At 39.8% G+C, this 15,927-nt stretch overlaps 1 protein-coding gene across 4 annotated transcripts in view; it reads left to right on the top strand.

The window, feature by feature from the left end:
* Positions 1 to 13,537, top strand: part of FER (FER tyrosine kinase) — a 290,188-nt gene extending 276,651 nt beyond the window's left edge. For all 4 annotated transcript variants that reach the window (XM_029053950.2, XM_007672816.3, XM_029053952.2 and 1 more), the window contains 3 exons: positions 2,470 to 2,624; positions 8,030 to 8,152; positions 9,494 to 13,537. In XM_029053950.2, coding sequence (XP_028909783.1) covers positions 2,470 to 2,624; positions 8,030 to 8,152; positions 9,494 to 9,636 — 421 coding nt within the window. In that variant the 3' untranslated portion in view covers positions 9,637 to 13,537. The remainder of the gene's footprint in view (positions 1 to 2,469; positions 2,625 to 8,029; positions 8,153 to 9,493) is intronic.
* Positions 13,538 to 15,927: the final 2,390 nt, after the last annotated feature.

Raw genomic sequence — 15,927 nt, 5'->3', positions numbered from 1 at the left:
TTTATGTTTTCATCATTTTTTTCAATGGTTTTTGTTAAGCACCTACTGTGTACCAGGCACTGTACTAAGTTCTGCCATAGATATAAGCTAATCGGGTTGGACACAGTCCCTTTCCCACATAGGGCTCACAGTCTTAATCCCCATTTCACAGATGAGGTAATTGAGGTGCAGAGCAGTGATGGTATGCAGCATTACCAATCCACATCTCTTCACAGCAGTAATGGGTTTATCAAATTCCAAAAAGGAAATGCTTAGTGTAACAAAATTACATGGCACGCATTACTGGGATTTTGTTTTCCTCGCACTCTGAGAGTCTCACTCTAGGCCATGTATATTAAACTCATTCAGTGGATGGGCCACTTAAAATATTTATGCATTCGTAAGCTGACCACGCTTTTGTGGGGCTACAAATTACCAGTACATCATTGGTAAAATTATTAGCGATCTATTACAGTATTATCAAATAGGAAAGGAAATTGCTCAACTATTTTGATTTCTCACGGATGCTTTGTGTTACTGCACAGCGCATCTATAGGAGCACAGTAAATGTTTCAAGGTTTGGGGTAGTGTAAGGGGGAATCAGAAACAGGACAAAGAGGAGAGATAGACAGACACCCTGTCTCTCCCTCTCTCTCTCTCTCCCTCTCTCTCTTTCCTCTCCCCGCCCCCCGCCCCAAGAATCCCAAAGAGCAGTTTTCAGTTACCAACAACAGTAGCATCTCCCAGCATCAGGAATATTTTTCAGAAACAACTGTTTTCTACCATTAGCTTCCAAATAGCTTAGGACAACCACTACTTGGTCAAGAAGACACAGAAAGCCCAATTAAAATGTAGATGCAAAATTCAGTTTTGTGTACTAAATCACTTCAAGACACTGCTGATTATTTATGTACGATAACCAGTTTATTAGGGTATTTATTGGCTTAGCCAAAAACAATTATCAACTGTTCGTAATGGAGCTTTTCTCAAAAATAGTGCCAGCATCGAGTTTATAATTCTTTCTATTAGGTACCTTTTTTTTTCTAACAGTGTTCCTAAGTCATGCCGTGCAGTTGAAAAAACATCCAGTTCCCCTGAAATGCAGAGGTTGTGATCTTGCAATTAAGGAAACTCCTTCTGTAATACTCGGGGTGACGTGTAACACTGCAGCATCCTCTATCCAAAAAGCTAACAATGTTCTTGCTGAAATGTGTAGTGAAAACACCCGTTCTGGTGTAGGCTAAACGATGAAAATACATACATGCACGCGCGCCCATGTGTGTGAGACAGAAAAGACCTCAGCAGGACCACAGTCCCAATCGCATCACGCATGAGCAAAGACTGGTGCCGATGTGTTGGTTGTTTGCAGCATCTGAAGTTGTTTCACTTTTCTTGCCTCTCACTATTCCTTTGAAGCTTCTGCTGAAAAGGAACTGCTCCTTTATTCATCGCATGCACCATGATGAGCTATCCATGGCAGTTAACTCTCAGTTTTTAGCTGGGATGCAGCAAAGTCAGGGGTTTTGTTTTATTGTCTCCAGAAAACATTGCCTTTATCTTACATGAGCTGTTCGTGTATATCCTTCTATCACACCTTATCTTCACATGTTTTAGCCAGCACAATTATGTCATGATGAGCATAGCCTCAATGCAAGGAGATTGACTTTGTTCCAGGACTTAAATGTTTGTGTGATACTGTCTTCCTTTTTTTTTTTTTGAAATAGTATTTAAGCTATGTGTCAGGCACTGTTGTAAGCCCTGGGGGAGATACGAGGAAATCCAGTTGAACACAGTACATGTTACATGTCTCACATGGGGCTCAAAGTCTTAATCCCCATTTTACAGATGAGGTGACGGAGGCCCGGAGAAGTTAAGTGATTTGCCTAAGGTCACACAGCGGACATGTGGCGGAGGCGGGATTAGAGCCCAGGTCTTTCCGACTCCCAGGCCCGTGCACTATCCACTAAGCCACCCTGCTTCTCTGCTGCCACTTCCCTTCTGTGTGACCTTGGGCAAATCATTTTACTTCTCCGTTCTTCAGTTTCCTAGACTATGAAATGGGGATTCAGTACTGGTTCTCCGTCTTCTTAGACTTTGAGCCCCATGTGGAACAGGGACTGTGTCTGAACTGGTTAACTTGTATCTATCCCTATGCTTAGAACAGTGTTCCGCATATAGTAAACACTTAACAAATACCATTAAAAAAAAGAAACTGGATGATGTTCCCATGTGACAAAAAAAGATGGGAACAAGTCCTAAGTTGTAATTTCATTGTATACAGGTTCTAAGTGTAAGAATACAAAGCCCCATGGTTGTACATGGGAAAGAACCTTAGGTTTCAGTCTAACAGGTGCTTTCTGTGCTTAAGGTCATTATGGGCAGGGAACTGTCTGTTAATTCTGTTGTATTATACTCTTCCAAGCCCTTAGTACAGTGCTCTGCACATAGTAAGCTCAATAAATACCAATGATTGATTTTTGTGTAACACAGGGACCTTGCTGCAAGAAACTGCCTAGTGGGTGAAAATAACATCCTGAAAATCAGTGACTTTGGAATGTCTCGTCAAGAGGATGATGGAGTCTATTCCTCTTCTGGCTTAAAACAGATTCCCATTAAATGGACTGCTCCGGAGGCTCTCAACTATGGTATGGTTATACTGTCTCTTTCCTTTTTGGGGTGGCGAGTGAATCCAGCATTAAAAAAGATTCATCATATGTGTTGAGGGATATTCTGTGTTTAAACAGAAGCAGAACCTTTCTTCCCTGATGTGCCAGTTTAGAACCAGTTCAGGGATGATTCAACACAAATGACATGTAAAATGTTAGGCATTAACATTTAATATGAAAAAGATAAGGTAACTGTAGACCACTTATTTATGAAATTATGACAAGGGTGACATATTTATGCCTAATTTGACATGGATGATAAATACATGTAATATTGCAAAAACGCATAGAATGATTTTCCTTTTCTCAAAACATATATTTGAGTTTTTTTTTAAGTAACTGAAATATGTGCATAGTAACTGTGATGCATTGCCTAAAGCGCTACGACTTTGCAATAGGATATCTCATAATCAGTTGAAAAACCCCTTCCATCGTTAAGTTTTTGGAAGTCACAGCGGAACATGAGTTAGTCTGTTTTCTTGAAAATTCACCTCATTTCTCACTATCTTTGGAAGTTACAATTAGATTGGCCTTGAGAAAAAAACAAAAACAAAAAAAAGTCTTTTGGGCTTTGCTTTTAAGTAGCTGGGGTGGTTTTTTGCCGGAATTCCTGTGTGTGCTTTGCCTCTTAAAAATAAATAAATAAATATAGTCCACATTACGCGTGGGTGGGGTAAAAATTGGCCATATCAAGATGGGAAATCGCTCAGGAATAAAAAAAGAAAAGACCAGATTGTGCTTCAAGTGAAATTAGAAATCACATGTTCATTAAGGGAAAAGCATTTAGAAGTAGCATGTGGGCCTCAGGTTGGTGAACAAAAGCCCCAACAACTTGTTCTTTGCTGATTTAAAGCAAAAAAAAAAAAAAAGGACTCAGGTGAAAAATGATACTATTTGCCCGTACGTTTAAAGTTTCTGCAAAAATTAAATGCGCCTTCATGAAGCCTTTGAATACAGAATGAATTGGAAGTTAAATTAGTCTTTGATCTAGGCACTATGAATATCCTACCATGAAAACAAAGGTTTGCCTCCCCGTCAATGAGGAATAATTCAGACCTGGCCAAAATCTATTTCTGAAAGATTTTTGTTCCAGGTTACCCTTAAGGCCCAAATTAGAGGGGTTTTGTTGTTTGTTTTTTTTCTTTTCATTTGAATTGTTCCCTGACATCTCAAAGCTCTTTCTATTTCTCACAGTATTCTTCCTAAAATGCCCATCAGTGAATAGACTATAAATGCATTATCCTCCTGATTGTCATCCTTTTTGTACCAGGGTACCTTAGATCTCATAGCCAGGAGACAGTGCTAGAGCGAACCGACTTTATGATAGGACGCATTCATACCACTTTTCAAGTGTATATTTAGTTCTCCATTTCATTTGTGGTTTCATGCACATCATGATGAGTTATGTATGGTCCTTGAAAATAAATGAATGTGAAAATGGATAGAGCATTATAAATCCCATTTAAGCTTCATTATTTTCTTTTAATTTGTGCGAATTTAGTGCTCCTGAAAATCAGCGCCAAATAGCCCTAGCACTGATTGCTCTGACTAATGGTGCTGGCAAACTCCATGCAGAATTCTCTCTCCCACTCAGTCTAAAACGCTTATCTTTGACCAGTTGGATGCCTGTTAATCTAGGCCTGAGTGGAGAGCATCAAAACTTGTTGAAGTGTGCATAGTGTGGATGGGTACTGACTGGACATTTTTCAAAGAACCTAGCTCAACAGAGTCTCTAACCTCTTCCCTTCCCGGCCTTGTGTCTACCCCAGAGCTTAGAACGGTACTTGACACATAGTAAGTGCTTAACAAATAATACAGTCATTATTATTATTATTATTATTATTAAAGCTTCAACCCAACAAGAGACTTGAGTGTTTCAGCAGCCGCTGATCAATTCCGTTATTTCTCTTATTTTATCTCTAAAAGCTTTACCAAAGCTAAACTTCCTTGGGCTTGTTACAGAGTTCCCCGTAGAGACGTTTGTGCGTTAGTAGCAAGAGTATTTATCAAGCACCTATTTTATGCAAAGTACTGAACAGGAACTTGGGAATGTTGAACGATGACAGACTAAGGTCTAGAATTTTGAAAAAGTCTTTCTTTCTAATGCCTTAGAGCTATTCCCAGAGCTATTAGCACTGGGAAGCAGTGTGGCTCGGTGGAAAGAGCACATGCTTGGGAGTCAGAGGTCATGGGTTTGAATTCCGGCTCTGCCACTTGTAGGCTGTGTGACTGTGGGCAAGTTACTTAACTTCTCTGTGCCTCAGTTACCTCATCTGTAAAACTGGGATGAAGATTGTGAGCCTCACGTGGGACAACCTGATTACCCTGTATCTACCCAACCTGTATCTACCTGTATCTGTATCTACCTCAACTGTATATATTTTCGTTACCCTATTTATTTTGTTAATGAATTGTACATCGCCTTGATTCTATTTAGTTGCCATTGTTTTTACGAGATGTTCTTCCTCTTGATGCTGTTTAGTGCCATTGTTCTCGTCTGTCCGTCTCCCCTGATTAGACTGTAAGCCCGTCAAACGGCAGGGACTGTCTCTATCTGTTGCCGACTTGTTCATCCCAAGCGCTTAGTACAGTGCTCTGCACATAGTAAGCGCTCAATAAATACTATTGAATGAATGAATGAATACCCCAGCGCTTAGAGTAGTGCTCTGCACATAGTAAGCACTTAAATACCAACATCATTATTATTATTATTATTATTTTCCTACACTGCCACCTTGTGAGGAGTGAAGGCAATACTGTACCTCCCCCCACCCCATTTTCTACCTAGAGAAACAGAGTCCAAGAAAAGCTCACTGAAGTCTGTGCCCAATAACCACGATGCCTGCTTTGTCCTTGTAGCGGCCTATCTCATCACCAGGCAGATGATCGTATCCAGTATTTAGCTTCCACTGCCTAGTACTCCCCCATAATTCAGCGCTCTTGGTGCAGTCTAAGGGACCTGTTCACTAAGATCGTTCCCCTTGAAATTCCTCCCTCTAAATTGAATTTTGATTGAATGAAGAGCTAACCCGCCTTCTCCTCCTAATGTGTATTAGCTTATTTTCAAGTCCAATCAAGCATAAATCTGGCTTTGAATTTCCTGGCTTTCCACTGACCCTTACACTCCACTGGTCAAACTATAAGCCATCTGATTAATTCGTTCAATGGAAGATCTTTTATATTAATTTTAGAAAGGCAAAGAAAAAAGTCAGAGTAGAGAAGAAAACATCCCCAGATGGAAAGGAAGAGGTGAAGGTTTGGAACATCTGTCATCCAAACCAATGATATCAGAGATGAAGCTACAGAAGCAGCCCGAGAATGCTTCTGACCACAAAAAAAACACCCCTGGCAGATCTAAATGCTGGAAAGACTTGGTCTGGCAAGGACTAACACTTATTTCCAGACTAAAAGTGTAAATGAGTGTTGAATAACTATTTCATTTTAAAACCTAATTTGGGCTTTTCAGTTTTACATGGGGATAGAGTGGGGAAGAGAGAACGGCCTATTTTTTTTTCTTTATTTTGGAAGCCATTTTCTGCCACATCTTTTTTCCTCCCTACTGTGGTTTCGCATGTAACGTTACCACTGACACAAAGATTGCTGTCTTTGAAAAGAGAAAATAAAATTCTCCCAAACCCAATTTTTCCAACTCTTTGAACCATTGTCATGCTCAGGAAGTAAATTTTCAGTGTGTGTTCTGGGAGATTTCAGCCTGACAACTCTCCATCATTTGGTCTGTTTACTTGGCCAAGTACCTGTGGCAGCACTCAGAGATGGTCTTGTAAGGTTAGGGTTAAAGGGGCAAGTCTCTGCCATTGGGTTAAAAATACTTCCACAATTTTGCTGTTGATTCTGGGTGGGTTGTTGGTATGAGCTAGTATTTTTCCCATGATTCATCAATGGAAAGAATGTCCTTAATGATTTCTACCAAGATCTGATACCCCCCTCCCCCAATTGATCATTGACTTAATATAAACTGACTTCTTTCAGAACCTAATTCTTTTTTAACTTGTACCCATTGAATGACTTTAATTAGAAGTGTTAAATTACTGTATGCCAAATTCTGAAGAGAGTTGATATACACACAAGAAAACCAATCTTACCACCAGCAGAATAGTGAATGTCCATAATTGCTATCTACTAAGAAGGAAAGCTAATTTAACACAGCTGGAAGTGATAATCAGTAAGTGGGTACCTAACTTCCTGGTCAGAAAAGTTAACACAGCTCAAACCTTCAAGAACATTGACTTCTTTCAGGAGGGAAACCTGAGGTCTCTCTTAAGAAATAAAGAACATGCCAACTGAGGGGGCGGGGCACTTAAAGTATTAGAATGACAGTGGTTGGCCAGTGAAGTGAAAAAAGTGAGAACAAAATAATTTGAGAAATCTTAAAAATGACTCCAAATGCCAGGAGAATAGAAGGAAGTTAATTAAATTGATGGTTTTGCCCCTAAATTTGAAATGGAAAAAAAATGTAAAAACACTAGAAAAAGCTTAAAAATTCCCTACTGCTTTAAAAATTAAGGGGTGTTTTCTTTTTTGTTTCTTTGAATGGGCTGACTCTTCAAAGGGGGTTTGAGTTTGTATTTGTCCCTGGAACACTTGGGTAACTACAAAAGCCAAATTTTAAGAAATGTGCATAAAGCAACAAGTGAAGCAGGTGTCCAGGGTTATTTTGACCCAATTCATGCTATAATTTTAATAAGGTACTCTTAGTCAACCATCAGTGTTCATTTCAATGCCATTCAAAACAGATTAAAAGATATATTTTAGGAAAATGGAGATACAGGTAGGGGAAATTAAACCGTTACGTGCTTCAGAAAGTCTTGAAAAGAGCGAAGAATATAAAACGTAAATGGAAAATTTTCCCTATTGCCTTAAATATGTAGATCATTTGAGTGGGAAAAGAAAATTCATTTTAGGCCAAAAGAAAATTGCAGAAATCTAGTCTGTTTCATCTCTCAAAAACACAGGCCTGTGTAAATATACCCATTTTTCTTTAGAAACTAGTATTGCTGTCCAATGTTGCGTGGAAAGCAAGCCCACATCTTTGCTGCATATTTTCATTGTCGGAAAAAGGCTTACGGGCCATGAAAAATGAGATTGTTTTGGTTTAATGTAAACATCTGAGACCTTCCATTTAGAAGTAGCCTGTGATAAGCCAGTTACTATTTCTGTGAAATGGACCTCATAAATTGTGATAAGGACATTCCTTTGCCTGTTTTTTATATATTTATATTTTATATATTTTTATATATATATATATAGCATTTAGATACAGTAGTTGGAATTGGCCTACGGCAGATGTTCAGAAACACTGTATACATTTAAATGATCCATCTGTGTGTCCCCTTTTCTTTCTCCTTCTGTGTTTTCTCTACCAGGAAGATACACTTCTGAAAGTGATGCCTGGAGCTTTGGGATTCTTCTCTGGGAGACCTTCAGTTTAGGTGTCTGCCCATATCCCGGAATGACCAATCAACAAGCACGGGAGCAAGTTGAGAAAGGTTAGACGGGGCCGTTCCTCCGCTGAGAAGGACTGAAAGACACAGCAAAAACCTCACCGACTAAATGTCAAGGCTACCATTGGATGGTCCTTGTGGGCGACAAGTAGAGGATTGTGGTTTTGATTCTCTTCCTTCCCTTGTCAAGCGGAACATTTTTAGATGTTTCAGATGGGAGGGGACAGTCTAGGAGCCCAGTACTGCCCTCCATTGGAGTGGTTTGGATTCGGGTTTCAACAGAACGTGGAGCAGCGTGGCTTGCTGGTTAGAGCCCGAAAAGCCTGGGTTCGAATCCCGGCTCCCCCCCCCAGTCCGCCGTGTGACCTTGGGCAAGTCAGTTCACTTGTCTGGGCCTCAGTTACCTCATCTGTAAAATGGGGATTAAGAGTGTGAGCCCCATGTGGGACAGGGACAGTGGCCAACCTGATTAACTTGTATCTACCCCAGCGCTTAGAACGGTGCTTGGCACATAGTAAGTACTTTACAGGTGCCATAATTATTAATAATTATTATACCTGCACAGTCCAGCCTAGAAAATTCCGGTCAATCAATCAGGTTTCTGGAGTGCTGAGCATTGAACTAAGTACTTGGGAAAGTACAGTATAACAGAGTTGGTAGATACACTCTCTGCCCACAAGGAGCTAACGATCTGTAGTCCCCCAAAATAACCAGAAGTGGTCATGCAGTGGGTTGCAGAGCTCCTTTCGTCTTGCCTTGGGCAGCTGGGCAACTTCCAAGGATTCCCCTGACCCCTATAATAATAATGTTGTTATTTGTTAAGTGCTTACTATGTGCATAGCACTCTTCTAAGCACTGGAGCACTGTTCTAACCCCTATAGGCCCTGGCTGAGGCAGGTGGGGAAGTAGTGTGGTCTAGTGGAAAGAGCCCTGGCCTGGGAGTCAGAGGGCCCGGGACCTAATCCCGGCTCTGCCATTTGCCTGCCATGTGGCCTTGGGCAAGTCACTTCACTCCTCTGTGCCTCAGTTACCTCATCTGTAAAATGGGGATTCCATACCTGCTTTCCTTCCAACCTCGACTGTGAGCCCCATGTGGGACAGGGATTGGGTCCAACGTGATAACCTTGACTCCACCCCAGCGCTTAGAACTGTGCTTTATATATAGTAAGCGCATAACAAATTGCCATAATTATGTAGGCTCAGGTGTCTGTGCCTGGCTTCAGCGTCCCATTTTGTGCAGAAAGAAGAAAACCATCTCCAACTACCATTTTGTGTGCCAGCCTCTGTCTTTTGGGTGCCAGTTTTTGTTCATGTTCTAGTGAGAGTATTTAGTCTTCGGCTGTCATAGTAAACTGTGTTTTCTTCTTCTCTTGGTGCTTCCCGCAGGATACCGGATGTCTGCCCCTCAGAAGTGTCCTGAAGACATTTATAAGATAATGCTCAGATGCTGGGACTACAAACCTGAAAATCGCCCCAAGTTCAGTGAAATTTTTAAGGAGCTAAATTCCATCAAGAAGAAAGTGACATAATGACACAGTGAAACAGTTATGCCAGGCTCCAGCCTCTGAACTCTGTTCTCCAACCAAGCAACCCTTTTCCTCATAAACACTATGAGCTATATACCCGTTATCTGTAATGTTCTTCTAGGGTTACTTTATAAATTCAACTGTTTTTTTTTTTATAGGTGCCATTTTGGAAAATGCCCAAACCATGCATTTAAAACAGCAAAAAACAAACAAAAAAAGAAAGCGGGTTTTGCCAAGTGCTGTATCCAGTCACAGTAATCTTGCCATTTAAGGTCAATGTAAATAGAAAAATGCACAGGCTATAGATGTAGGAGACCGTGGATTCTATCTGTAACTCAGTTTATTAACTACTCTGGATATTTCTCAAATATTTTCTGCCTTATACTCCATTCAGAGTCTGCTGCCTTAAGGTACAGATACCTGTACCATTGGTGCTAGAAATCTGCTGGCAGTGCCACGTTTGTGTTAGCACATGACTTTACCGTAAAAGCCCCTTGAACGTTAATGAGACAATGTTATTCTTTCCAAATTCTTTCCCAACCTCATAATTTTTATAACCAGCATCGTTTCGAACTTGGAATTTGCGATATGTTTGATAACTTTTTCTTCCCGTTTTTTGACCCCAAAAAATAAGCACAGCGTATCTGAATCAATATGCACAAATGGTTTTTTTTTTTTGGCTGGGTGAGGGTCTCTTAATACTCAAACCTGCAGTTTTCTTTGAAAAAGAAATTTTGGAAAAACACCTCTCCTTAAGGACATGGTCTCAAGCAGTGGCCACTCCATTAAAATGTGTAGCTAGAGAAATGTTGTCCACAGGAGATGTGTCTGAAATGGAAAACTCCAAACCAGCTCTGGCATGATGACAGATGAGTAAAAAGTAAATGTCAAAATTGACTTTCTCAGACAGACTGATATATCTTGAACTTTATTTTTACTAGGTCCTTCTTTAGAGCCCATAATCAGTACTGAAGCTACAGAAGTTATGCATATTTGATAGGTCCTCCAGAGAAAAGGTTTTCATGGGTATAAGAGATTTCCAAAGAAATCAAAACATACATTGACATCTGTAACAAGTTACCTCTGTTAATTCTCTTCAGTTTTGAAGAAGGCCTGCCCAACTTTGCTTATGCCCCAATTTTTCCTATAATTGCTTGACTTAGGATTCCACAATTCTAAATTCCAGCTAATGGGTGCCAAGAAAGAAAACATGTCCATATCCAGTGAGAGGTGATCAAAAGGCAGAATAGTATTACACGGAAAAAAGCATAGCAGCAGCTTGGTGTCGGGATCAATTTCTGATCCCTCTGGTCCCTCTCAGTGACCACTCGTCAGTTTGCTAACTAGGAATTCTTACCTTCAACAGTCAGTTATCAGATGACAGTGGATATGTTCAGCGTGTGTATGAATGTGAAGGCAGCAGAAAGAATGAATGGGACTTGTTAAGGCATTTACCAGTGTCAGATATCATGATCAGTTTTCACTTCACTTTTTTTCCTCTTCTCTAGAGTGTACCTGTGCCGGGGATAGTCATTCCCAGGAGGACAGTAATTACTTGTAATCATGGATGGGCACTGAATATTTCCTCATCTTAGATTTTTAGTATTGAGAGCACTTCTAAGATCCTTGGTATTTTTGAATTGCTTCAATTTAAAAAGGGTTTCAAATCCGTCTGCCTTCTCTTCCAAGTTGGTACCTGTAGCGAGGTCATCGTTGGCTCAGGAACCAAACCCAACATTTAAAAGAAGAAGAAGGAAAAAAATAAAGGTAAGGCGGAGGAGAAGGGAAAGGAAAATAGCCCACCATCATCATTACAATCTCCTTGTTTTTAAAAAAAAAAACTCAGACGGTTTGGTTCATTACATTGAAACCAAAATAAGCACATAATAAACTTGCCCTCAAAGATGTGTCTCCACTCGTGAAGCACAGATTTGTTTTAATCAGTTTCCTCTGCAGTGCTATCAGGCAATGGTAAATTAAGTGAGCTTTCACTTGCTGAGCAAAGCGCAGGGGGTTTAAAGAAATGCATTAAAGTTCCAAGTTTTTTGAAAAAGACTTGAGCCGAGATCCCCAAATCATTACCATTATTGTTTGTAGGCACTTGTTACCTTTAAAAGCAAAGAACAAGAGAATGTTTTGTCATTTTCTTTTTTGGTTAGACTTCTCTAGCTCTTAACCCTTCCTTTTAGTCTTTCTTTTTTAAGAGAGAAAAGCACCCTCCTCTAACTTTCAGAATTTTAGCAGGAAGATAGAGCGATCCTTTTTGTTGAATTTTATGTACAGGACATGTAAGGATACTGTAGTATCTTAACATACTGGGGTAAATGATAGAAACTGCGTTGACATTTCACTCATCTATGCTGTTAAAATTTGCAATTCATATCATAACTCTGTGTTTAAATTGAAAAAGCTTTCCAAACACAGGGACACCTGCAGCATTTAGATTCCATTTTATTCTTTGTCCTAAAGCAGACGGCAGTTCAATTCGAGATTAATAACACTTTGGGAGACTGTCAGGATTAGATCAGTTTTACAGAATGTCAGATTTAATATAGGCACATGCGTTTGCGGGGGGACAAAGCATATATGAACCATTTTCTTACTGCTAATTCTGTGTGTTTGAGACATAATTTATTCATCCCTTCTGTCACTGGTAATTATTGGAATTATGTACTTTAGGAGGCTAATCCATACAAAAAAAAAAATCCATGCATATAAATGCTGTTCTTAATTTGCTGGTTTAAGAGGAGAGAGTGAGAGACTGGCAGAGATGCACAAAATACTGTGATTTGTTTAATGAAAATACAGTTGTAGCATTAGGGAACCAAGTTTAAGGTTGCAATATGCTTTTGTAATTAAGTCGGGTCCAAATCGGTATGGTGTTAATGGATAACCCAAGTTTGGACATTTTGCTTTTGTATAGTGCTTTCTACAATTTCTTAAATTTGGAATAAGATTAGAAGCTGCCCTTTCAGGTCAAACTTCACTGCCTAAGGGATCTAACCATCACTAACCTACTTGGGAACTTTGATAAGTTTATATTAGAAAAGTTTATGTAATCCATCTCCTATACCTATCATATGCCAGGTTAACGTATTATTATTAGCACATTCAAAGGTATATTGGATCTACTGGAGCCTAGGGTGATAGTTTAGAACCAACAAAACCTTTCTTTTCAGCGCAGAGAGAGTGCAAAGGCACAGCTTATTAAGTGTTTTCCAGCCCAAGTGTTTGTTTTGATAAATTTGGTTGGAATGTGCAGAATGGGAAGGTCGCAGTTTTAGTGTTGGTTCAAAATAGTTGAAAGATCTTACCTTAAATAATAGCATTTCCAAACTTATGTTCACAGTCTTTCAAAAGGTGCAATAATCATAAAAATGGTTTGTTTGTAGGCACGGGTAGATTTTTGAGTTGAAGTAGAAGTGTGTTATGTTTTGTACAGTATACATTTCATTATTTTTTGTCATTTTTATCCAAAGGAAACTTCAACAAAGTGTTTAACAGTTGAAATTGTTTTGAGGTTTCTTTAGACCTTACTATGTTTTTTTTTTGTTTTTTTTTTCTGTCGATTGCATACCGGGTTTCAGTTTGGCAGGATAGTTTTATACTCAGTGTGGCTTGACCCCACTAAGATGTGTGTCACAAATTCATTACTGCAAAATCCCATCAATAGGCAGTATGTCAAAAACCAAATTACAACAGCAATATATACCTCACACCGAGGACCACATACTTGTATGGACGCAACAGAAATTGTAAGGAAACGGTAAGTTTCTGGATTGTACATCACTGTAGTTTCCACTGTTTATCTCACTGTTACACTTATTTATGATTAACTCTTGTGCTTTTTCAGATGTTCAAAATGTGTTACTGAAACATAAATCAATATACTTTTGTGTATGCTATTTATGGCTGCGTGTCTGTCATAATGAGATGAGTTCATACATTCAATCATATTTATTGAGTGCTTAATGTGTGCAGAGCACTGTATGAAGCGCTTAGTGGTGTTCGTTAAGCGCTTACTATGTGCCAAGCACTCTACTAAGTGCTGGTTTGTATACAGGCAAATCGGGTTGGACACAGTCCCTGTCCCACATGGGGCTCACAGTCTCAATCCCCATTTTACAGATGAGGTAACTGGAGGCCCAAAGAAGTGAAGTGACTTTCCAGAAAGGAGTTGTCAGTGCCACTTCCATTTCCTTCCACACATTCCCATCACATCGAATTTCTTTCAACAGAATCGTTGCCAGCAGTGAAATAGTGTCAGTGCCCTGGGTCTTGAAAAATTTGGATTTTATTGTTTAGGAGGTCACAGCCTCTTACAGAACAGAACGTGCTGTGAACTAGTACAAGAAAAGGGTGCATGACGGAGAGAGATCTTCTTTTCACACTAATATCTTGTTAATTAAAAGGAGTCAGAAGCTCTTGATACCTAAGACGGTTATCTGTATTTTCTTTACATTCTGAACTCAGCATGAAGGTTGGCCATTAAAAAAGGTTGTCACCTCTTTGGTTATGAATTATAGTTTCCTGAAAGGTATAAGGGTTGTTTTATTGAGCAGTTGAGTTTTTCCTTTCCTTATTTTTGATCAGTTTAATATGCAGTCTAAATATTGGATCCTCCTCTGGTTTTCAGAAATAATTGATTCCTTCTCACAATTGGTGGTGCTATTGGGCTTGTTCTCCATCCCAAATCCCCCAAATTGGAATTATTTGCTAAAAGAAGGAATAGCACCAATTTTTGTTTGGCTTTTTGGAGGGAGAGGAGGGGGGAAATCTCATAAATTGCTCCTTAAAACAGAAACAATTTCTGACAGAAAAATGTAATTTAAAAAACATTTATTCCAGCTATCTTAGAGCTAGAGTGAACATGAATATTGGTGCTTGTGACCAACCCTTCTTGGTGCCTTCAACCTGATGATAAAAAATTGAAGCCTAGTCTGTTTTATAATGATATCAACCGCTTCTGACTGTCTAATAAGGCCATGTTGATTGTGTTTCTTGGAGGATGAGGAAGCAGTAGTAAATTGCTAGTCATTTTCAATTGTATAGAAGGAATTGCTTTAGACTGCAGCGTATCTGCTGATAAGAAGTTTGCATAATTTTCCACAAAGGCTGGAAAGGGGGAAAATTGTCAGTGCATTACACGAATACATGGGCTGGCCCCTGGGATAGGACACTTTTAGAGGTCTGAGGGAGTAGAAATATGCAGTAGGAATTCACGGGCTAGTGCTTCCCAACTCCTGCCCTTTCTCAGCCAAAAAAAAAATGGTCATGGGACAAAAGGAAGCCAGATGGGCCACTCGCCACCTGTGAGTGAACTAGACCTTATCTGTGACCAAAGGATAGCCATCATCACCATTTGGGAGGAGCCCTCATACTGGAAAATCACCCTTTGAGCTTAGTGTCCAGGGCCGGAATTGGCAATACTGAAATCCCTTAAAGCAAGGCTGACTGGGAAAAGGAAGAAAGAAAGTTCCTGGGAATCCATTGGGTGCTAATTTTCAGCAAACCTTATTCCCACCGGCCAATTGTGGTCACAATAGGCAACCCCCCACATCATCAAAGACCAAATGACTAGAGGGACAATCCTCTACAAATCATTCATCAAACGTTTAGTCAAGGGCTGTCCAATTGACTGAACCAAACATCAACGCCTATCTTCAGACTTTAATCCTTTCCCTAAACCTTTATACTTACCCCATCCCTAACCCTGTCCTTCACCTTAATCCAATCTTTAACTAGGTTTTTCCAATCACTGAGCTTGTCACTGGCGTGATTTTAAATTTTGAAAGTGGCGACAGAGAAATTTGCTTAAAATATTGGTGTTGATTTCAGAGTTATTTCTGGCATTTCTTGGGGTGTCCAAGAGATCCACAACATTGTGTCTTGTTGCTGGAGACAGATGAGCCTGGGCTCTGATCAGATCTCAAATGAGTAGTTTTTCCCCCTTCATGGTGTATAGAGCAGGGCCGCCTTCTGGATGATGCTTATGTCTGTCTAACAAGGGTGGGACATAATTAGGTCAGGTAAGCAGAGGAAAATAGGATTGGGGATGAAAGAAAGTTGAAGGAAAATGACTTGGTGACAAAAAGACTAGGAAAGTTGACCAAGATGCTAACCTTCAAGGTGAATGGAAGTTTTGAAATACATTTTAGGGTCTGTTTCTCCAGCAAGGGCAAAGGGCAAAGTTTGAGCTGGACAGAAAATTCCCAGTCCAGAGTCATCTTGCTCATGTAGTGGCAGCATCAGATGTTTTGATTCAACTGTGTTTTTCTTTCTGCTTTCTCTAAT

This window comes from Ornithorhynchus anatinus, chromosome X3, assembly GCF_004115215.2.
Source record: "Ornithorhynchus anatinus isolate Pmale09 chromosome X3, mOrnAna1.pri.v4, whole genome shotgun sequence".
NCBI lineage: Eukaryota > Metazoa > Chordata > Mammalia > Monotremata > Ornithorhynchidae > Ornithorhynchus > Ornithorhynchus anatinus.
Note: the sequence above shows the minus strand (reverse complement) of the source record. Positions and strands in the feature narration are given on the sequence as shown.